The following is a 22850-nucleotide window of genomic DNA, read 5'->3' as shown; positions in this document are numbered from 1 at the left end:
GAACCAGAATTCAGGAAGTACAGAACCCCAGTTTGGAGATAAAACCAAGAGAACGGCGTGCATCACGCAATCCAGTCTTAGGCTAGTCATTATGCACATAGCTAACGACTCACAGAGCGCTGTCTGGCTTGACGGTTAACATTTACATTCTTGGAGGGGGAGATCAATGAAAACTCATTTATTGGCATTGAACCGGCGCTGACAGTTATCGAATTGCAACCTTGGCTGAAGGTTCAAGACCTTCTGTCCCTTTTAAGGGCTTCGTTTTCATAGACGTCTGACATTGTTCCCAGACATCAATCGATGCCCCGGCCCCCCCGAGTTCCCGAGGCAACCGTCCCCATTTCCACGGCAACTGCTTCCTGGTTGCCTAGTAACCGTACCGAAGCTCCCGTGTCTCCTTCCGCCTCGCTCCGCGTGCTTGCTGCCGGAGCCGTCATGATGGCCGCGGCCTCGCTCGCCCTGCAGAACACGCTGAGGAAGGGGGTCGTGCCTCCGCTGGTTGTGATTCTCGGGGCCACCGGCACCGGCAAGTCCAAACTGGCCATAGAGATCGGACGGCGGATGCAGGGCGAAATCATCAGCGCCGACTCGATGCAGGTGAGCGATGAGCGCAAGCGGACCTGCCCGACGCGTGAGAACGGGGAAGGCCTAGAAGCCTGGGACTCACTTAGCTGAGCTAACCGGGGCTTACATCGCACAACGAGGCGCATGGGACAGAAGGACGCCCGCAGGAATAAACTAAGTACCTGCGAACAGTTTAGCAGCTGTGTTGCTCTATGTACTGTTGATCATCGTTTTAATCTCTTGCTTAGCATTTATAATGAAGTATTGTTATTGTGGTTGTTGTTCCTTTATGTAATACCTTAATAATCATACGCCAATGTAAAATGTGCACCAGCAACTACAGTTTCTTAAAATGATCGAGCGTTTTTCATTCCAAATGGCTCACAGCATAAGCTCGGGTAAAACTCGGGTCCAAGACTACAGTGATATTTCGAGAAGTCAGTAAAGGCGCAGAAACGCCTCGTCATTCTTGTGCTTTGAACATCCGAATTATTTTTTTGTTTTTGTTTTTAAAGTATTGCGTTGATACACGGACAGTTAATCTGTAATTATCAGGAGAAGGTCGTTTTCTTTCTAGCTTTACAGAATATAAAAGTGAAGTTATGATAAACACGAACCACGGCTGTATCAGAGCACATGTTGCTTTCTGGAATCGTAAAGCTTTTAGTGTCCTCTGGTCAAATGAGGAGATGGCTTCCCCATTACTGACTGCAGCAGGGCTGTCCATCTTAATTCCTGCAGGGTCTAGTGTCCTCTGAGTTTTAAACAGTTAGTCTCATAATGTAACAAACTGCAGGAGTGTAATACGTCGAAATGGGCTCTGGGGAGTTGTATAGGTAACTTTACCTCAAATGAAGCGAATGGTTTAAGTCATCAATTGCAGAAGATCTTTTAAAAAAAACCCTAGATAGATCTGAGAAATTAATTACAATTAAATAGATGATTGTTAATTGGAGGACACAAGTCGGAACAAAGCCCAGAAAACACCAGTCTGACACCCCTGGACTACAAGCAGAACAGGGATGCTGGAATGCAGAGTGCAGGGTGGCACATGTTCAGATCGTGTGGCAGCTCCAGAACAGCTGACCAAGCCTGGGTCTAACCCGGGACTCAGGGGCTGCTGTCCAGCAGGGCTCACTGGCCTCTTTAAATCTCTAGCTTCTCCAGAAAAAGGACAGGCTCCTATTTGTCCAGTTAAGCAGATGATTAGCTCAATCAGGTAATTAAGGCATCAGGTGGAAGGAAAACCAGTCACCTTCTGACTGTGCAGTAGGAAGCTCTCTGCTTAGATAAGATAAGAGATAAGATCACTTTATTGGCCAGATACAATTTCTTGCGTAAGGAATTTGTCTTTTCGCATACCCCAGCTTGCTCTCCATGAGACACACAGACAGGTCAGAGTGTAGGGTCACCAATTTATATAATAATAATTGCTTACACTTAGTGCTTTTCTGGACACTCCACTCAAAGCGCTTTACAGGTAATGGGGACTCCCCTCCACCACCACCATTGCTCACCACACATCAGCTGGAGGAGAGCAGAGTGATGAAGCCAATTCATAGATGGGGATTATTAGGAGGCCATGATTGGTAAGGCTTAACCTGGCCAGGACGCCAGGGTCACACCCCTACTCTTTTCAAGTATTTAATGAGAGAGGACCTCAGAGAGTCAGGACTTCGGTTTTACATCTCATCCGAAGGACAGCGCCTTTTTACAGTATAGTGTCCCCGTCACTATAATGGGGCATTAGGACCCACATGGACCGCAGGGTGAGCGCCCCCTGCTGGCCCCACTAACACCTCTTCCAGCAGCAGCCTTAGTTTTTCCCAGGAGGTCTCCCCAGGCTCACACCTGCTGAGCTTCAGTGGGCTGCCAGCGGTGAGTTGCAGAGTGATATGGCTGCTGGCAATTTATATGGCACCCCTGGAGCAGTTGGGGTTAAGGACCTTGCTCAGGGGCTCAACATAGTAGGATTCCTCTGCCGGCCACGGGATTCGAACCTGCAACCTTCCAGCCACAGGAGCAGCTCCTTAGCCACAGAGCCCCCGCACCGCTTGGATGAATTAGCTCCAAGGAGGAGCAACAGACTTAAGATGTTGTGGAAAAACTTACCAAAACAATCAAACACAACTCATAGGAAATTATGAAAAAACGAGAGGAGGCCATTCAGCCCGTCGAGCCTGTTTGTTAGTAAATTAATATCTCATCCAGCCATTTCCTGAAAGAAGCCATGGTATCTGATTCAGCAGCACAGCTGGGTGGCTTGTTCCATGCTTCTGCCACCCTTTGGGTATAGAAATGCTACTGATCTTGGTTTTAGTTTCAGTGATTCTTTTCTTTCTTTCCCTTATGCAGCTCTGCTTTACTGCTGTGGGGGTATTTTAGGGTGCTTCCTAAAATTGACACCTAAAAGCACGTGAGGTCTCGGTACAAATGTCAAATTGCTTTTTGTGAACCAAGTAAGCTGATGTGCTTATTCTTTTTAACAGTCGACACCTGTCCATGGTGGGGTGGTGACTGAGGTCTTGCTCACATTGAATGAGAGGCAATTAAGTTATAGTTTAATTAATTCTAGTTTCACCTTTTGGAACATTTTTGTGGTTTTTAATACATGTATGGATATATTCTGCCTCTGTTTTTGCTCCGACTTTGTGCTTTCAAAAGCAGGCAGAATTTGGAAGGCAAAACTGGAATACCCGTCTGTGAGGATAAGCAGCATAAATGGGTGTTGAGCTGTGTATGATGTTCAGTTTAACTTGATTCGTAATGTTGTTGTGCTGAACCTGGAGAAGTGTCCTTATTTCACCTTTGAAGTGCTTTTCTTGATCTTGGAGTGGAAATACTGTACTTTTGTTGAACGAGATTAAGATAAAGAGGTGACTTCGTGAGGTTGATCTGTGGAATCCTGGCTGCCCCAGGTTTGCAGACTTCAAAGTCAGGATTCATGGCTTTTCTGTGTCCGCTCAAATGACCTTCTGGAATGTTTACGGGCCGAAGCTGCATTCCTGTTGCTGCTGAGTAGCTTTTGTGGGAGTCTGGATCCAGTTCACTGTCTCTTCTTGATTAAGTGTTTGAGGAGCAGAAGACTTGAAGGACCTGCGATCAGTGTTTGTGATGGGCGGTAACTTAGTAAAGGAATTATTTCTGTTCTGCTGAACAAGAATTTTGCCGTGTGGCATGCTACATAGGGATAGCAGGACCTACCGGGGCATCAATGGCCTCTTTCTGCTCTGTAGTGTGTCTGCAGTGGAACGTGGAAAAGAAAATTCCTGTCCTGTAGCAGTTTGAGTCATTCCAGGGTTTATTAGCTTAGACAAGTCTGATCGTGTTGGCTTTGGAGCTCAAGTATGTTTAAATTTGCTTAGAAAATAAATACACAGAAGAAACAGACTCCCAGCAAAGAGAGTTTCCATCTCTTTTTTGTATTTGCCTCCAGTGTGAACTTAAAGAGTCTGGGGTGCTTATTTCTCTGAAGGGAGAACTGGGACCCCAAAGAAATGGCTCTTCCCTGGGTTTGTGCTGGAGGCTGTTATATAGAGAGGTGGGTGGCTTTGTGAGAGAGGACTGTGTTGTTTTCACTTGGTGTTCTCACACCGTGCACGCATGGTAAAGACATCTAGCATCCCCAGTGCCTTAATTCATCAGGAGCGCATTCATCAGAAAGGAAAGGCAGCAGGAAACTTCTTGTTACTTTTCAGTCAGAACTTCCGGAACTGACTGTGGAACCGGGAGCTGTGGACTGAAGTACAAAGAGACTGCTCGAGTCTTTCAAGCTGAAGAGGTTTTGGCTAGGCTGAGCCAAGACAAAAGGTTTTACAGCTCTGAACTGCAAACCCCTTTCTTAGCTAAGGAAGGAAATCCGAATTCCGCAGGTTATTTTGTGTTTTCAGCCCGTCCAGTCCAGTCAAGGTGAGAAGCGAGAGGCGGGGGTTTTGTGCCGGATGATTGCTGGTGCGCGACCCCGTGAGGGTGTGAAAGAGTCTCTGGCTGCACCGCCTCTGTTGTGAGCTCATTGCCCTCCCTCAGCTCTGCACCGTTCCCAGCTCCCTCCGGCGCGGAGATCAGGGATCAAAGCCCCTTCCCCTGCCCTTTGTCCCGCAGCCAGGCTGGGGCTCGGCAGGGCTGGAGGAGTTAACAGAAGGACACAAGAGAAACAAGACGAGTGGAAGAGCGTGTGTTTTCGTGATCGGCAAAGAAAAATGGGTTGCTAATCGGTAATAACGAGCAGGTAGTGGTTTAGATATCTTGCAGCATGTTAGTGGTGTATTTTATTGTCACTGAAAGGTCTTTAAGTAATTAAAACAGGGCCTTTACTTGGTGGACAGTAGACATGGGATGTGACAGACTCTGACAGAAAGAAATGTTTTGGGGCATGAAGTGACAGGTGATGAAGGCAGCTGCGGTAGTGCAAAAGTGTCTTTCCTAATTTCTGAGACGCCAGCCTACTGTTACAGGTTATGAAAACAAGCAACCACATGTATTTTGACAGCTGTTCTTTTCCTGTAGAACAGGCCTAACATTTGTTGTAGGACTGTAACACATTGATCACAAAAGGAAAAAGAGAAAAGAAATCTTGCACCTGGAGAAGCAATATTCTACATGCAAGCCCTTGAGTTGTTTTATACGTCAGTCAGCGGACTAGGGGAGGTAGATCAAAAGACAGAAACTGATATCGACAGACTCTCGTTCTTCGGAATCAACAATGAAGCCTGAGCCAGAGGACACAAGCGGAAGCAACACGCAAGAGCATTTAAAATTGAGAGCACCAGGCTCTTCTTTACATAAAGGGTTGTGGGAGTGTGGAACAAGCTGGCAACCTTTTTTTTTAAGCTGATTCCTTGGGTTCTTTTGAGATCCATTTGGATGAGATCCTCAAATTAATTACTGCCGAATTGTCTGGATGGGCTGAATGGCCTTCTCTTGTTAGTTATTTTCTCTTCTCTCTCTGTTGTTCCTTCCTGGAGATAGTTTGTCCTGGGAAGAGTTTCCTTAAAGATGTTGGCCTCGCCTGCGGCAGCAAACTAGGGTGCGCCAATCAAACTTAGGGGGGTGGGCGCTGTAGCGGCCTGTCTCTGGAGTCAGCTCGGCTCCTTTCCTTGGCTCTTGGCTGGGTGGGGGAATGGTGCAGCGCCTCTGGAGGAGAGGATGCATCCAGAGGGGGGCGTTGCTGCGCGCCCCGTCAGATTTCCCACGCCACTCTCCAAAGAACCGACAGGCCCTGCCCTGCCCCCCCCCCCCCGCCACACCCCGTCATTCCCAGGATCAGTGGGAGTCGGGAAAGGCTGGGAGAGGCCGCAGGGCTCGGGACAGGCTAGCAGAAGAACAGGCCGTGTGTGTCACCCTGTTGCGTGGGGTCTTCCCTCTAACTTTCTCAGAGGCCATTTAATGGGTCAGGAGGCAGGAATAATGGCAGGAGCTGAGAGCAGCTTAAACCGGCAGAGGAATTAGTTGGAACCTGGTGAAGGGGAACAGTGCTCATCCTGTGACTGCAGGGTCTCTTTAATTTCAGCTTTACGCCTTAAAAGTCACAGGCAGGTTTCCTGTCGAGGGCAGTCCATTTCTTTTTTTACAGATGGGAATTTGTTTTTACATCATGAGGAGGCTACAAGCTAGGAGCCACAGGTGAGACTGATCAAAATGCACCTTGGTTGCCTTCACACAACATGCCTTTCACATGTAGAACTTCCCTGCAAATGCCTTGAAGTCTTTAGGTGGGGAGCACCAGCTGCACTCTGTATTGCTGTATTGCATGGGCACACACAAAGGAGTGAATGCGCTTGTGGGATCCGTCTTGCATATGAGGCTGTGCCTTTCAGATCAGCTCTCTGTTTGTGGCCGTGGTGTAACATTATCTTTCTTTTTACTGTCCTCATGCTCTGTCTGTGTGTAGGTCGTGGCAGCTGAGGATTAACAACTGAGGATAAGTCTGGTTGCTTATTGTCAGGCAGTGGCTGCCCCCCTGCCCTGTGCCCTGAATGGAAGCATTCACAGGAGATTTTGGTATTTCCTCAGAAAGCCCAACAATACATGTAATTTACATGGGCAGCTGTTAAGCAAGTGGCCAGCGAACAGTCCTTTTGGGATGAGCACAGAAGTACAGTTGTGACGCACATGGCTGTCTTTGTTGTGTAGTCACAGCCTGTGTGTGTTTTACTCTTGCATGAAAGGATTTATTCGTTTTAAAAAGAATTCTAAAAAATGTGTTTTTTGTGTAATTGTGTAAAACCATCGGGCTGGTGACTCACTTACGCTACTCTCTCTGAATTCCTGGTTGCAGTAACGTCGTAACTGCACTGAAGTAGGCAGGAACTGCTTAATAAAGTCAACACTTTATCAATACATACTGGAACCAACATAGATCAGAGGAGCAGAAGCAACTGGTGGCTGAATGGGTACAGGAAAGCTGTGTTATTGCTGCTTTGCGTGACAGTTGGTTTATTTTTTGTGTTTTGGCCTAGATTTCATACACCTTCTTCCTGTACGGGTTTAAATTTTCCCTTCATCTGTCATCTGCAGACTCACGGCTCACAGTTAGCTGGCAGATATTAAAATGCGGATTAGGTGTTATTGAGTTGCAGGTGGTATCTGCTGCAGCAAGGGTATTGTCTAGGGTTAAAGCGTTTCCAGACAGCTCTCCTGATTTGAAATCGCAAAGCCGCGTCTGGATGACAAATTTGGAATGCATCACTTCTCTGACGAAGCGGGTGCATAGTTACCTCTCGTAAAAAAAAAAAAAAGAGAAGGTGGATTTCTTTCTCTTCCTGTTTATGAAACGGGACCTGATGAAGAATCTGGAATTGTGCTTTCTCGACTCGAGAAGACAGACTGAGCACCGTTTTCAGGGACCCGGGCGCCTCGCCACCACGCGGTGCGTGATTTGTCCGGTTCAGAGAGGGATTGCGTCTCATTTCAAGGCGAGCGCGCTGAGAATAATTCTAGTGAGGATCTAGCCTTTGGAGGGCCGGGTTCAAGAAAAAAAGCAAATTTAGACGCAAAGATGTTCCCCCGACAGTCCAGATTCCTCTGAGCTCCTGAGTCTCACATGAGGCCCCCCGAGCATCACCTCGAAACCATGTGAAGGTAAGAGTTCAGACTGGGGGGGGGGCCTGGCTGTCTGAAGTTTGTCCTGTAAATGCGTGCGAAAAGCTTGGGCGACTGCAAAAAGACAAGCCAGGTTCGTGCTGATTTACTAGACTTGCTTGACGGGGGGACTCCCACAGGAGGGCAGGACAGGAGACGAGGGTGGGGAGGTTCTGTCGCCCCTCCTGAGCGGCTCTGCTGAGCGGGCCAGGGTGTTGATTCCTGAGTGGGGCCGTGGGTCACGGTGAGGGCAGGCCGGCTCCTGGCGGTGGCGGCGGCGGCGGTGGCGGCGGCAGCTGTCTTGCGCAGAGCCCGAGGTCCAGTGTCTTTCAGGCGGGCGGGCGGGTGCTGTGGCGAGCACAGAGCTCTATTGTTCGGCCGGCTGTCTGGGGTGCTGCCCAAGCAGAGCTAGCGCAGCTCCTGGGTCCGCGAGCGAGCGGCTCTGGAGTCACAAAGAGAAGGGCAGAGGGGCGGCACAGCAGAGCTAATTCATCAGTCTGCTGTGCTCTTCTCAAGCGTGTGTGTGCGTGTGAAATGGAACGGAAACAAAGCCAGGCCCAGCTTAGGATTTTCCACACATACCCTGAGAGGCATGAAACACGCCACAGACGAATACTGGAAACAGTCGCATTTGTTTGCATTTTTAATGCTTCTCGTTATAGGTATATTTTAAATGCCTGCCTCGGGGCAAATAATCTTGAGAAATAAAAGGAAAATTCATCCACATCTTCCTACAGTTTGAATCGTTTTTTCCTTTGGCAAGCGTTTCGATTTCTGTCTTCCTCTGGGAGAGGTGGGAGGAGAGCTTGAGGACGGCCTGCTAGGACATTTCGTTTTTTAAAACAGCCAGAAGAAACTTACACTGTAAGTTTTAAAACCGCGAGGAGAGTAAATAATCCATTTTTTAATGTTTATAAAAAGATCAACTTTTTTGGTAGGAAAACCTTGTGGAGATGATATCCAAGGAAACAGAGAGGAATCGCAGCTGGTATTGTTTTTTAGTTTTTGCAGATTTTTTCAGAATAGGGCAGAAGGCCTGATGTATCCACCGCCTGCTGGTGCTGCAGTTTGTAGGATATGACCTGCTGTGCTGTTGGAGTTCAGTGGATATAGAGAAATGAGATCTGTCTGCTGAAGTTGCCTCATTGCAGCGCCTGTTTTCTCCATGGGGCTGCGCTCTCGGCAGGACATCAGAGTGCACCACCTGGCTGACAGTCTGTTACCCCACCTATGCACCCCGTCTCAGCGTTGCTCGTTTTCCCCTCCCTCCACTCCCCTCTCTCTTACACCCTGAGCGCGCGGTGTCATGGACTGGCGTGGCACTCAGTAGTGTGAGATCCCATCCGCGGCTGTGCTGGCACCCTGGCACCCCAGCCGCTCCTCCCGCACACATGCCCGCTGCGCCGCCGGCAGCCCGGGGTCGTTAGGTGGTCGTTTTCTTTCTCGTATGAAAGCAAAAACTGAGGGAGGAGATGGAGAGGGGCTGCTGCGGTTTCCCAGGTAAGTGTAGAACCGGAAGTCAGTGGGTTTTGGAACGCCAGGAGCAAAGGGAGCGAGCGTCCTGGGACTCTGCCTTCCTAAGTCTGGGAGCTCCCAGTCAGGGCACTCTGCCACCCAGTGGGTTTTCTGCATGTCTTTACCAGCGAGCGGCTGGTGTGAGGGAGTTAACCCCATCCCTCTACGTTGGAGCACTCCTCCTCAGTCGTTGGTGGCGCGGGAGGCTGAGACACGCCCCCTGTGTCTCTCTGAGGAGCAGAGCTGGGCCACCTGTGTGGTCACGGGTTCAGACTGGCGACGTGGGAATAACGACCCTGCAGAGCCTCTCTGTCTCTCCTCTTCTCTCCTCGGACACGCGGTTTGTTCCGAACGGGCGAGCTCTCCACCCGATAGTCCTTTTCTGCACAGGGCAGGTCCCAAACAAGAGGCCACTCTGCTCAGCTTGGTTTTTAGTAGCGAAGTGATGTGAGGATCTCAGCCGGTCTTTTCTTGAAACAAGCCAGGGTATTGGCTTCAGCAGCATGGCCTGTTCCACAATCCCACGACTCTCTGGGTAAAGACTTGCCTTCTGTTCTCAGATTTGATTTAGTTTCCACTTGGATCCTCTGGTTTATTGAATCCACCGATGAATCTGAAGAAGTCTGCTGTGTTGACTTGGTCAGTGTCTTTGAGGCTTCTGAACACTTGGATAGTGTTAATCAAGCAGACTGCGGTTTTAGTGCTCGTGTTTTGCTGTTAGTGGCTGTGGAGGATGCAGTTTTTCTTCAGCGCTTCAGTTAATGCTTAAATGCATAATTGCTAAAGTTCTACAAGAATTCATATTGCAAGTGAGGAGTCTGAGAGCTACTTTAATGATACGCCTTCTTCCTCTGCTGGATTTACCGCCCCTTTAAGTGCTTAAATCCTGCACAGGCTTTCTTGAATTTTTTTTGCTGATCCCACCGCTGCCCCCCCCCCCCCCCCCCCTCCCGGCTCCTCCCGGCTCCTCCCGGCTCCTCCCGCCTTTGGGTTTCTCTGTAATGATACCCCAGCTGCGGAGGAGGCTGTCTGTTGTTCTGGCGGACCTGGCGCGGGTCACCTTCAGAAAGGCTGAGTGTGTCCCTCCGGCTGAGAGTCTTTGCCATCCAGCAGAGGCAAAGTGTCGTGCAAGTTTTAGGAGGGTATTTTTTGGGCTTTGAACTGTAAGACCCAAGATTTGCTCCCCCTCAAAGTGCTTTCCTCTTCTGACTCCCGGAGGTTGTGTGCCAGTCGGAAGCACTCCTTGATGCTGGTTCTCCTGCGAGGTGGAGGCATGAAGCCTGTGAGTGCTGGGTTTGTGGTTGCCAGATCTATTCAGTTGTTGACTGTAATCTGGGTTTCAGTCCGAGTAAAGGAGCCTGCAGTTCCCGAAACCTGTAACGGCTCCAGGTGCTAAGGATTGGGAATCTTCTTTCCATTGCCCGTGGGCCTGCTGAACCGCTGTGTGTCCCGGCAGGTGTACAGAGGCCTGGACATCATTACCAACAAGGTGACGGCGGAGGAGCAGGAGCTGTGCCCCCATCACATGATCAGCTTCGTGGACCCCCTGGTCAGCAGCTTCACTGTGGTGGACTTCAGGAACAGGGCTCTGCCCCTCATATCCTCTCCGCCCGGGTGGGCTGTTGTCGGAGGCACAGCAGATGCCTGCTGGGGATTTATTCGCTCGCAGAGAGAGGGTGGCAAAGCTTTGCAACAGTACAAAAGCATGTAAACCCCAGGTAAAAGTGCAGGTGGACATGCGGGTGTATTTTCATAATCTTGCTCCCGATTTTGGCCTTTTTTCTTTTTTTTGTTTTTTTTGGGGGGTCCTTTTTGACGGATTGCGTTGGTTATATTCAATTTCGCCAGTCAAGCGAATTTCCGAGTGATGTTGCAGCACACACTGCTCCATTATGAGCCAGTGTATACACCCGCGTGTGTCAGTGTGAGAGGATGTGTCCTTATTTTTGTGTGGCCTGAGGCGTTGTGTTTTCCACTGCGCCGTGTGGAGTTAGATGCCACAGTCCTGTGCTTCTGTTTAGCTCTTACTGCTCTTACTGCCGTGCGTGCCTTACCTGATGCCCCTGGGCTGGCTGAATTATTCAGGGTATGGCTGCGTTATTGTCCAGGCTCAGAAACGGGTACAATGCTCGCTGCTCCTGCCCTTCCTTTTTAAAACCCTGCGTGCAAATCTGCTCCTCTCCCCTTGGTGCGGGTTTTTATTTTGCAGTGCATTATATTTGTTGGGCAAATTTTACATTAATTCCAGATACATTGAAGAGAAAACATTGTCAGTTATGTGGTCCCTTACAGGGGTTTGCATGAAAGCATGTGTGAATATATGAAATGGTAGATGCTGTCTAGGTGGTTATGCTATGAGGCTGCGTTGGGGATTGACTTGCACTCCAGATATGTGCTGTGCTAGCCTGCACATTGCTTGGATTTTGGTGTTAGCTGTTAACAAGGGACACTGAAGGTCTAGATATGTTTAAATCTTGCAGGAGCCTTATATAAGTGCTTCTAGGGGGAGCAATGTGGAAGATGATGATGGAGCATCCTTATTTTTAGGGAGCTGCAGAGGTGGGAGTATGCGTCTGAGCCGAACAGCACAGAGCGATATTAATAGACAGGGGAGGCTGCTACTGTAATAGCAGGGTGCTGAGCACGCAATCCGTCTGACAGGGCTGCAGCTGTGCACAGCCTTGGAACGGCACTAGAGGAGTGTAAATAACAGGACACCAGCCACTCGCGGTAACTGGAGCAGAAGGCAGGCTAAGAATAGGAACAGGCCTCCACTGCATTTCTGTGGGTGGCAAGGTATGACAGTCGCTGACAGGTAGTCAGTGGACAGGCTAGCGCAGGGATCAGGAGGACAGATGCGTCAGGGGATATTAGCACTCCCTCTTATTCTGTTGTTGCATTTAAGACGTGCGGCAGAGAGCGGTGTTTCACAGTGATCTAGAGCACTTGTCAGGATAAAACTTGAGTTGAGAATATCAGGGCTATTACACTCAGTTGCGCCACGTTTTGATTTCAGTGGCATCCTACAGAAGAGGACACACAGCTGTTCATAACCAGAATAACAGAGTGCATTTTGTAAGAGAGAATCCATGTCAGTGTGCAGCTACCAAGTCTGTTTCCTTCCATGTTTGGTAATCTGCTTCTAAATAAAATAGTTATTTTTTGTGAAATTGCATGAATGCAGCTCTGCTCTTGTGGAGTCAGAGGAACAGTTGGACTTATTGATCTTGGACTTTGGGGGTTTTTGATTCTTGGTTTAAGTGTTCTCTAACTTCTCTGTCTGTGAGGTTGCAAAGGGTAAGAAAAACTGGGCTGCATTCTAAGAGGTATAATTTCAAACCCTTCCTGTTTTTCACAACCAGCCCTTGATAAGGTGTATGCGTGTGTGATGGTGTGGGTCTTTCTGTAGAATCTAAGGAAAGTGTTGCATGCATGCCATGCCAGTTCACCAGCTTCAAAATTCAGAGATGGCAAATTAAAATGTTACTTTGGGGTTTTCAGTATCCTGCCTAGTCTATCTGTAAAAAAACAAGGTGTGAATACAGAACAAGGGGCCAGCAAACAGGGCAGTCCAGTCCCACTCCTGGAAGGCCCAGTACGTCTGCAGACTTTCATTCCTCCTCAGCTGTTAACAACTTAACTCAGCTCATTACTGGCTGAATCGGACCAGTTTAACAACTTCTGCCATCTGTTCCTCTATTAACTGTTCACTGGTACTTTAAAGAGACCTAAAATCTTGCAGAGATACCAGGATGAAGAACGTACGTATTCCAAAATACTCTAAGTTTTCCAATTTTGCTCATCATTAATTATAAGCAGCTACACCAGTAGTGGCCTTTGCTGTTTCCTTCTGTATTAAACCCAGAATGTTTTATGCATCTCTTATATATATATCTTATATATGCTCTCGATGCACCAGTAGACATTGCTCCTGTATGTTTTCTGTCTTTCAAAACCCCCTGTGTAGTGAGTGAAAGCTGTCCTTTTCACATGTCATGCATATTGATTTTCCTTAATGAGACACATTGAAGACATGCACCAGAGGGAGAAGATGCCCATAATTGTAGGAGGCACCAACTACTACATCGAATCCATACTGTGGAAAGTGCTCTTGGACACCAAGGTAAGGAGTACCACTAAGCAGTACTACCCAGCTTTTATCCAAGCCTGACTTTTGCACCCATTTATAGAGCTGGGCATTTACTGCATCGGTCTGACGGAGATGCCTTGCTCAAGGGTACAACAGTAGCCGGCTAGTCCCAGGCTACCAGGGCTCACCTTAGGAGGGTTATCTACTGAACGGTAGAGGAATTCAGTAATTTAAATTTAAATTTAAAGTAATTTAAAAAAATAGGCAATTGGGAAAATGTTGTTTTATCTGGGAGTGGGGCTTGATGTTTTCACGAATGGGCAAGACTCGAAGAACTGAGAATTGAGAGATGGGCTGCAGGGGTGTAACACGCAGAGGGCTCTGATGTGTGCAGAGGTGCAGAGGGGGATGGGGGGCTGGAATCTCTAACGCAAGATTAAACTGGGAGGGGAGGGGGGAGGGCTCTGCTGGTGGTGTTAGCGAACAGGAATGATGGAAGTGGGAAGAGGAAAGCAGAGGTGTGTGAGGAATGTAAAAAGCATCAGGGTGTGGATTAGCAGCGCAGTGAGAGAGGCTCTTGTAGGTGAGTGAGGCTGACGGCTGGGAGCTGCTGTGCTGAGGTGCAAGGGATAGGAATCTAGACCGCCAGTCAACTCAACTCCAGCTCAGAACGAGCTTTATTGGCGTTGCATATTGCACACAGGCCACCAGAGCATCATATAATACAGCAGTTATGTCCCTTCGTAACAAGCAAAAAGAATTCACCAGGCAAGTGAGCACTCTGGTATCTTATTGTAGTGTTTGTGCAGCGCTGTTAGTGGAGTTTGGGGACGATCCATGCAAAACGTTTCCTGCCTCAGTGTTACCTTTCCCTGCTTCAGTGTTGCCATTCCCCTTATGGAATTGTTTGTGGTGCAGGCCATGGTAAACATCAGCTGCGCATGGTAAAGCTTAGTGAAGCTGTATTAAAAAGGTTTGCCATGGAGAGCCATGGAAACATTTAATTAAAACATTGCTGTTTGACAAGTGGTGTTTCAGTGACACACATGGTGCAAAGACCTGTCATGTTAAAAGAGCATAAATCTCCTTTCTGCGTGAGCACCTGCATCAGGTCCTGCATTTTTCCCAATGCAGGCTGTAGGATGTTGCTGAACAGGGTATCTGCTCATGCCGGTGATGGCTGGGTCTCCGAGTCAGCTGTGTGCTGCTGTCTTCCCCCAGCAGGACGACGGACAGGGGAACGGGGCGGGTGACTCACCCTGCAGGAGAGCGGAGCTGGAGAAGCTAGGGGGCCCAGAGCTGCACCGGAGACTGGCGGAGGTGGACCCAGACATGGCGTCCATGCTGCACCCCCACAACACTCGCAAGATCGCCAGGTACTGCACCTCGGCGGGACACGCGTACCGAGGTCCTGAGAAACCGACTCACTCTACCGTCTATAATCCTTTTTAACTGTGGGTAAACCAGGTTTTCAGTAGTCTTAAGATCAGAACCGTGGAAAAATGTGTGTTCATCTTGCATCTCTAGGCGATAGAGTCAAGTTATGAATTAATTGATGCTTCGTGACCTCAAACCTGTTCCTTGTCTTGATCCTGCGACCAGTATGTCTCCTTTTCTGTCTTGATTTAGAAGCACCCTGTCTTCTTTTTTTTTTTGTCCGATCTGCAGCTGTAATGCCTAGATGTCTGGGATTTGCTCAGAACTGCTGGACTCATTAGAATTTCACTCACTGCCTCTCTTTGTGTTATAACCATGGCTCCTGGCATTTTGCTTAGACTTCACAATCCTGCTTAACGACCCTTTGATGTGCATCAGACACCTTTCTTTTGATAATTTCTTTTTATTGCACTGTTTTCCAGCCGCCCCACTCACACACAATCCCCCCTTCCCTGTTTAGGGCATTGGTCCTGCCAGTGTCTGACTGAGGGACCCGGAATATAGATTGCGTGGCAATGCGTGCAGCGAGCTAACGTTCTGTTCGATTTGAAAAAGTGAGAAATTTGCATCTGTTACACTGTTGCACACAATGCAAAGCAGCTAGGATTTTAAATTACACGTTGATGTGATGTTCTAGTCATGTTAAAAACCTGGTGGGGGTAGATGGGTGGGGGGGGCGGTTCAGGACCTGCAGTGCTTGTGCTTATGAAACAACACGGCAGGTGATCAGAGCACAGCATGTGCACGTGGCTCGCGGTTAATTGAGTGCATTGGGATCGTCTCCCTCAGAGCCGTTTTAACCAGGTGCTTGCCCAGTCCTTCGGGGAGGGCCACAGCCCAGCAGGTCGGGGTCCTGTAATTAGCTGTCAGGTGACCCCGGGTTCGTGTGCAGGAGCCTGCAGGTCCTCCAGGAGATGGGGATTCCCCACAGCCGGCTGCTGCAGGAGCAGAGGGAGCAGGAGGGGGCGGACGGCCTCGGGGGGCCCCTGCGGTTCGAAGGCCCCTGCATCTTCTGGCTGCACGCCGAGCTGCCAGGTGAGCACCCCCCTCTCCCCCTGGCGGGCTCCCCCCCATCCGGCAGGAGCCAGTGCACCTCCACCTGGGCCGCTGGGGAACTTCAGTGTCCTCTTCGTGTCTCAGCTGTGAAAGAGGTGCTTTAGAGCAGCGTTGTTCCTCAGCGCTGGTTCTGAATGCACTCTCAGTTAAAGTCATTCTGAGTGTCACCTCTGCGCCTGCCCTAAAGTGTCCTGGAACACGCGCTGCATTGTGGCTCCCGAGAGCCCCTGTCCTCATATTTCTTTTTATTTTCAGAAGCAGCTTTTATAACACCCCTGTGTAGCATGTAGGAAGTTTCAGCTTTTTTATTTTAGAATTTGATTATTTTTCTTAAAAGCATGATAAGCCACATTTAGTATGAAAGGGGGAGAAGGCATCAGCTTAGCTGTTTCTCAGAAATTGATGGGGTGTGTACTTTTTGAAAGTTTTTTTTTCCTACAGTCAGGCGTGTGATTCCTGGGACAGGAGGTTTTCCTAAGCCTTTCCCAATGTGCTTTTCCTAGAGGACTCTTCCAGCCGCATTTAGAGCAGCGTAGAACAACTCCTGCATGTAAAAATCAGATATTTCATGCCGTTAGTGCGCTGTTTAATATTTGAGATTAGTTTGCTTCTCACCACTATGCTCCTGCCTTCCGTCTAGTCAAGTCTGTTTAGAGCTAAAGTTGTAATTCGTGCCCGATTACACGATTGCGATAACTTAGAAGGTAATGGATGGCGATATCAAAGCTCCAAGTTTCTCATACTGAATTGACGTGTCGTTTCTGTCCCCTCTGAGGGGATCGGGGTGTTGCTGAGGTGTCCGTTTCCTGTCTGTCCTTGCAGCCCTGGACGCGAGGCTGGAGGAGCGCGTGAACGACATGCTGTCTGCAGGCCTGCTCGAGGAGCTGAAGGACTTCCACCAGCGGTACAACGAGCGGAAAGTCCAGGACAGCGGGTGAGAAAGCCGGGCCGGGAGCTGGGGCGGGCGAGATCCTCATTCCCACACGGCTGGATCGCATCCCGGAATGCCAAACAGGTGTGAAAAGGAGGAGAGGGTGAAACGCAGCTCACGGGACAGGGATGTTGTAAGAAAGTGCTTATGGGAAGAGAAGAGCAGAAAAAACAGAGCAAAACCTGTTCTGAAACAGCAGTTAGTGCATTTGTCAAGCGTGCTCCAACAAGATTTGAACAGGATGTTCAAAAAACCGCCAGAGGGGATTACTAATGAAAATCAGTTAACAGATACCGGTTAGGCAGTCCTGTTTAATGCTGAGGTGAGGCGTATCATTCATTTATTCATTTTCTGGGCTCTTCTGTTTAGCAACGAAGAGAAAACTGAAGCCGCTTCGACTCTGAAAGTCACTGTAACTTTGCTGTAGATCGCGGCGATCAAGAAAAACGTGATGTTCCTGCGTGTCAGTGGCGACCTTAAACTAAAAAGATTCAGAAAAAGACATCGGAACTGCGATACCATCTAGAAAAAGTTGATCTTTGTAAAGCCCCAAGTGTTTCGGGCTAGATCAGGCGGCAGTTGTGCTGATATTTCTCTTTTAGTCAGCCTTGGTGAATAATGACACACAGCTCTTCAGTATAGGAAGTGTGTGGTCATCAGGGGGTTCCTGAGAGAAAAAAAGAAATCTACTCTACTTGTAAACCTATGAGAAATAAACACATCAGCTTGCATTTCTTAATTCAGTATCAGAACGCCCAAGACCATAATTGCACGAGTGTTTCGGTCCCTTTATGAACAATATTTTGCATCTGATCAAGATTCATGTTCCTTAAATTCTAGAAAGTAAGAATTGATTCTGTGCTGCAGATGCGAAAAGTAAGGATTTCTTTTGCATAGATGAAAAGGCCATTCCAAACACCGAACCATCAAATCTGATGTTGTTAGGTTTCAGGAATACATGGTTTTCCTGAGGGAATTTTTGCTTAATTATGCGGTAGGAAAATGTGAACAAATAGATTTCTAAGCTGCTGGAGGCCTTTGTTTCATGAACTCCTATAGCCTTTATCACTATATGGAAAAAAACTGGTAAATTTCCAGTGCTTTATGCTTTGCGTGGACAGCTGTTAAACTCTCCATGGTGAGGTAATTGTTACAATAGCCGGTTTACAGGTGATGGTTGTCAGCATGATTGTGTACCCTGAACAAGAAAAGCCAGTTTGCAGTTCCAAGCAGCCTGTCTAACGAGAATAGATACATTATGTCATGTCAGGTATCTTAACCGTTGTGCAGAACTGTGATGTGTAAACAGTACCACTGCTGTCTTCTGCAGTTCATATCAGCAAATCGGTTACTTCTTAAAAGATGTTAATCTCCTCGGGCTTGAGCAGAAAGAACATCTGAGGGCACGTAATGCATAGAATCAGAATGGCGAAAAGTTGTGAAAAAAGGTTAATCCGGTGGATTACTTCCGGATCATTAAGAAATGGATTGAGAAGAGGAGTCGTGTCTTGCCATAGAGGGTTGGTCAGTGTGTGGAAGAGGCTGTGTTGTTGAAGCTGATTCCATTGTGTCTTTTCATCGAACAGGGGCGATTCACACATCATTTACCTTCTAGTATCTATGCAAGCGAGGTAGGCCTCTCCTTCAGACCCTCAGACTCTGTCGCCAGTAGAGTTAACACTATTTATTAATTAACCAGAACATCTTAACTGCCTCTTGCTAAGATGGTCCCAGGGGTTTGATGATGCTAGAAGGGGTGCCACTCTCCTATAAGAGCTGCCACATCTGTTACACATACCAAAGGCAAGAAATGACTGAGCTGCTTCAAGCACAGGATGGAGAGAGTATCATTGAGCTCTCATTCATTCTTACAAGTGGCTGTTAAGAGATTCTAGACTCGCTGGGTTTAGGTTGAAGGGAATAAATACCAATGGAGCTGTACACGCACACACCCATCTGTATGCATTGCTTCTGAATCCGGCTGAGGGATTTCTCTCGCTGTGGACATGGAGTGCAGATGTGCTGGTGGCTCCGTGCCTGGCTCTTGCCCTTCCTTCAGACAGTGTGATCGATCCTCTGTCAGCAGCACGCACCAGGAAAAGTTCTGACACAGCTTTTCTGTAGTCTTCTCTCCCCCCACCGAATGCAACAACCTCTCGCCACCGAGCAGCAAGGTCACGCCGCAACCCCCCCACTGTCTGTGTAGCGCCATGAGCGTTCGTTCGGCGGGGACAGGAGTGGGCGTCACTCTGCAAGACTGAATCTCATCCTCCCCTCTCCCCAGAGACTGCCCCTCCCCCCGAACTGAACGACACAGACTTGCTGCCACAGCGGTTTTAAATGTATTCTCCTCTCCTGAGCTGAAGCGCGGACATGGGCCCTCACTCACCCTGTCTGACCTGTCGATGTGCTGTCAGTGTCCTGCATCGGGGCTGCTTGTTGAGGCAGGGCTGACCGGCAGTACGGACACCTGCGCATTTGTAGGCCACGGACTCTGTTACTGAAAATCAGAAGCTCAGTGCTGCTGTTCACATGCTGCAAAACTCTAGTATGGTTCAGAATGAGAGGAGGACATTTGTCCTGTCTTGAGCTTTTGACTGTTATGAGCTGATATATCAAGGGTCTGGTCCTGTTGCATCTAGGACATCAGCTTATAAAACATGGCTGGGCAGCTGGGTCATGACACCCAGGGTCCTCCAGTTCTCAGGCCTAAATACTCTTCCCTGTCAACGTCTGTCTCGGCTCTTGTGCGCTTGTTTCGTCACTGAGCTTCGAGCAGTCCAGTCGGAATGACTGTCGGTACCTTTACATTTTTTTAAACATTTCCCTCTTGATTCCAGTGAAGCCCCTTTCTTGAAAGATGTGTGGTGTTTCTATTCAGGGCGGAACAGCGGCTCTGTGGTTTCATGTCAGGCAGGAAGAGGCAATGGCTTTTCCACCTGCTGGGGCAGATTCAGGATAAAGGAACAAGCGCTGCACGTTCGCGAGGCTTGCAGAGCCTGGATCCTGGGGCAGTTGAGCTTGTTGCCCCAGCTCCAGCCCCTTGTTATCCCGACGAACACTCACACAAAACTGGGCTTGTGAGTTAGTTTTCAGTCCAGGGATCTCATCTCATCCTCTTAAAAGAAGCCAAGTTATCGGCTGTGTAAAGATGGCTGGGTAGCTTGTTCCATGTTGCCTCATCTCTTTGTGTTACCCTCTGGGAATGGTATAAGAGGTTGAGGCTGTTGCACCTCTGTTCACAGATTCCTGACCACCGCAGCAGCGCAACTTCACAAACTGGTAGAGCTAGCTAAGGAGTTCACATGGACGCCCTTAACCTTTCTCGCAAACACGCCAGGCAGCTCAGGAGAAGCCGAAAGAATGTTCCTTGTAAACGTTCCTCTTGTTCTTTGTCATATTTTCACCTTTTTCTTTTTTTCCTTTTTCCTGATCGATTGTGAGTAATAATTCTGTGTGTGTTTTGTGTCCAACATGCAGCCAAGACTACCAGCATGGTATCTTCCAGTCTATCGGCTTCAAAGAGTTTCACGAGTACCTGACAGCTGGCACAGACTGCAGTGAGGAGGAGCGACAGAAGCTGATGAGCAAAGGTAGGCAGGGCACAGGCACATTCCCATGATGCCCCTGTGATTAGCCTGCGCTAGAAGGAGAGGCAGTTCTGCATTGATCCTCCTCCTTCAGAAATCTACAGAGCCCCATCGCATCCCCCCAGATGCGTCTTGTGTTTCTGTGCAGGAAAAAGAAATGTTCGGCTTCATTTATTCGTATCTGTGCGACAGTACTGGTGGGAAGCAGGGAATGAAGGGAACGGACCCCTCCTATATGTCTCGGGTGAATGCCGTGCTGCATGTTCACAGGGTGTCGCACCATTCAGGTGTGCTGTGTCATTTGGATCCAGGGCTCCTTAACCTAGTCCTCAAGGGCCACAGAGCAGTGTGTCTTATAGCTCTCTCTAAAGCTACTGCCAGCACTCGTTTAATCCTTCATTGGGCTAGTATAACCCTCCTTCACAGGGCTTAAGATGCGGGTGATCCAAACTGAAAAAGCCCGTCGGGTTCTGGACCGTGGAGGCTCGAGCTGGGCAAGCCTGTTTTGGTTGGACTAGCAGCTGAGATCTCTTGGGCTACTGGGATAAGAAAAAAAAAAGTGATGAAATGCGCAGACAGTCATAGCCTGGGCCTGAGGGACAGCTCAGGCTTTTGCTACATTTCAGGAATTTCAATGAGATCGGATTGATTTTTTTTTTTTGTAGAGGAGTGAAGAAGAATGGATGCTTGCTTGCTTTGATAATCTTCAATACTTCCCTGAAAGGAGGGTACAGGCTCAGCAAATCTAGTTCCCACTGGGGTTCTGCAGTAGGGCTGCCATTAGAGGTTTTTCTTGGAAGTCGTTAGGTAACACTTTTGATTTTCAGGGTGAACCGATCTGGCTGTATTTTTTATGTTTACAAAAAGGGAAGGGGGTGGAATGCAGGTTGTTCGCAAAACAGGCCCTTGCTTTTAGGTTTTCATTTTGCGGTCTAATCCTGTCGACCACAGCTTTGCCACCTTGAAGTCTGGTCTCTCCAGGTCTCAGAAACCCAGCAAGGGTGGGCCTGGTCAGCACTGCGATGGGAGACTTCTAAGGAAAACCAGGTTGCTGTTGTAAAAGGTGTTTGTGAACCAGTAGGTGGCGCTCTTCTTGGCCCAAGAATGTGTAGCCCAGTGCCTCAGTATTGCAATGAAGAAGGCAGGAAGTGGCACCCATGGGGCGAGATGTAAATCCCCGGATCCTGAGTACTTGATCATTAAAGATCCCCAGACTTTATTTCTAATAGTGGTGTTAACCGTAGTCTCCTGGCTAGATTCCACTCTGGTCTCATAAAATCTGGCCACCCTCAAGTTCCCCCTTAATGCAGTGGGTCAAGCTGTTTCTCACTCCCCCATCTGGTCTGCTGCTGGCTGATCATGGCTGCCACACGTCACCCAGCAGGGAACAAAGTGGGTCCCCTCCGTTATGTAAAGCACTTGATAAATTTAAAGAAAGTACTGCCTCTTTTTTTTTGTTATTGGCAGCAGTACACCATGAAAGAACCTGTCAGTTTCAACTGGCTGCCAAGACCTTTGTGTGCAGTATGGTCACCCAGTAAATATATTCACAGTCAAGTGAAGAAGCGACATTGATACTGTCTGCTGCCGGGTCACGCGCTGCACCGATGCCGCATCCGTATTGACAGGGCTCTAGGAAAAGTACAAGTTCTGAATGCAATACTGAATGTGCACTAAGGGTCTTCTTTATATTTCCTTAAGTGCAACTTTCTGAGCCTCGTGTGCAGTATCCTTAAAAGATGCCCCCCCCATTATGAGAATCCCCACCCTGCAATTTTTCTCATTACCATTTTCTTTTGAGCACATCTGCAACGTGAGAACAGAAAATTAGAGTGTGCTGCTTTAAACGGAGCTGCTGTAAAAAGCCGCAGCACGATTCTGCTCGAGCAGGATTCTCCGAGGTCCAGCAGAATGTGGCAGAGGGGTGAGCTACTGGCCGCCAGCCTGGCATGGTGGGGCTGCAGCCCTTCCTCGTGTCACCTGCTCGTTGATGACGGCCCCCAGCCCCATTCTGACCACAGACTCCAGCTCGATTTCCTCTGGAAGACTGTTTCGAGGGTAATGAAGTGCTTGGGGAAGCATCTCGGTGTTGCGCAGATTCCTCATGCGGTGGGCTTCGGTGTTGTGGGGCGCTGTTCAAGAACGTTGAAGCAGCTGCAACGTGGCAGAGGGCCGAGGAACAGGGAGCCGGAGAGCAAGCAGGGATGTGGAGGCAGCAGGATAAAAACGGACTCTGTGAAGCGGTTTTGGCAGATCTTCCAGTTTGTAATAACAGGACTGGCCCTGTCTGTTACAGCTTTATCTCACAAGATAGGAGGTTCAGTGAGCAGCAATAAAAAGTGATAAAAAAGCTGTCAAACTAAAAAGTAACCCTCCCCTCTTTTCTCTGATATAGGCATCGAAGCTTTGAAACAGGCGACCAAGCGCTACGCCAGGAAGCAGAACAAATGGGTCCGAAACCGCTTTCTCAAACGTAAGTTGGATTTTTTTTGTCATTTGTTCTCCATCTGTTTTTAGCAGTTTAAAGGTTCTCACAGGTTGTACAGCCTTCCAGGGAGCTGTGAGGCAGAGGTTTGAGTCTTTC

The 22850-nt window shown here is 48.6% G+C and overlaps 1 protein-coding gene across 1 annotated transcript in view; it reads left to right on the top strand.

The window, feature by feature from the left end:
- Nucleotides 1-406: 406 nt before the first annotated feature.
- The window catches only part of trit1 (tRNA isopentenyltransferase 1), a 34585-nt gene continuing 12141 nt past the window's right edge, over nt 407-22850 (top strand). The window contains exons 1-8 of the mRNA XM_088932911.1: nt 407-600; nt 10619-10761; nt 13189-13285; nt 14474-14628; nt 15582-15724; nt 16568-16679; nt 20157-20269; nt 22662-22739. Coding sequence (XP_088789037.1) covers nt 439-600; nt 10619-10761; nt 13189-13285; nt 14474-14628; nt 15582-15724; nt 16568-16679; nt 20157-20269; nt 22662-22739 — 1003 coding nt within the window. The 5' untranslated portion in view covers nt 407-438. The remainder of the gene's footprint in view (nt 601-10618; nt 10762-13188; nt 13286-14473; nt 14629-15581; nt 15725-16567; nt 16680-20156; nt 20270-22661; nt 22740-22850) is intronic.

Source organism: Atractosteus spatula, chromosome 14 (genome assembly GCF_055471065.1).
Source record: "Atractosteus spatula isolate fAtrSpa1 chromosome 14, fAtrSpa1.hap1, whole genome shotgun sequence".
In the NCBI taxonomy this organism is placed as follows: domain Eukaryota; kingdom Metazoa; phylum Chordata; class Actinopteri; order Semionotiformes; family Lepisosteidae; genus Atractosteus; species Atractosteus spatula.
The sequence above is the reverse complement of the archived record's forward strand: the minus strand, read 5'-3'. Positions and strand labels throughout refer to the sequence as shown.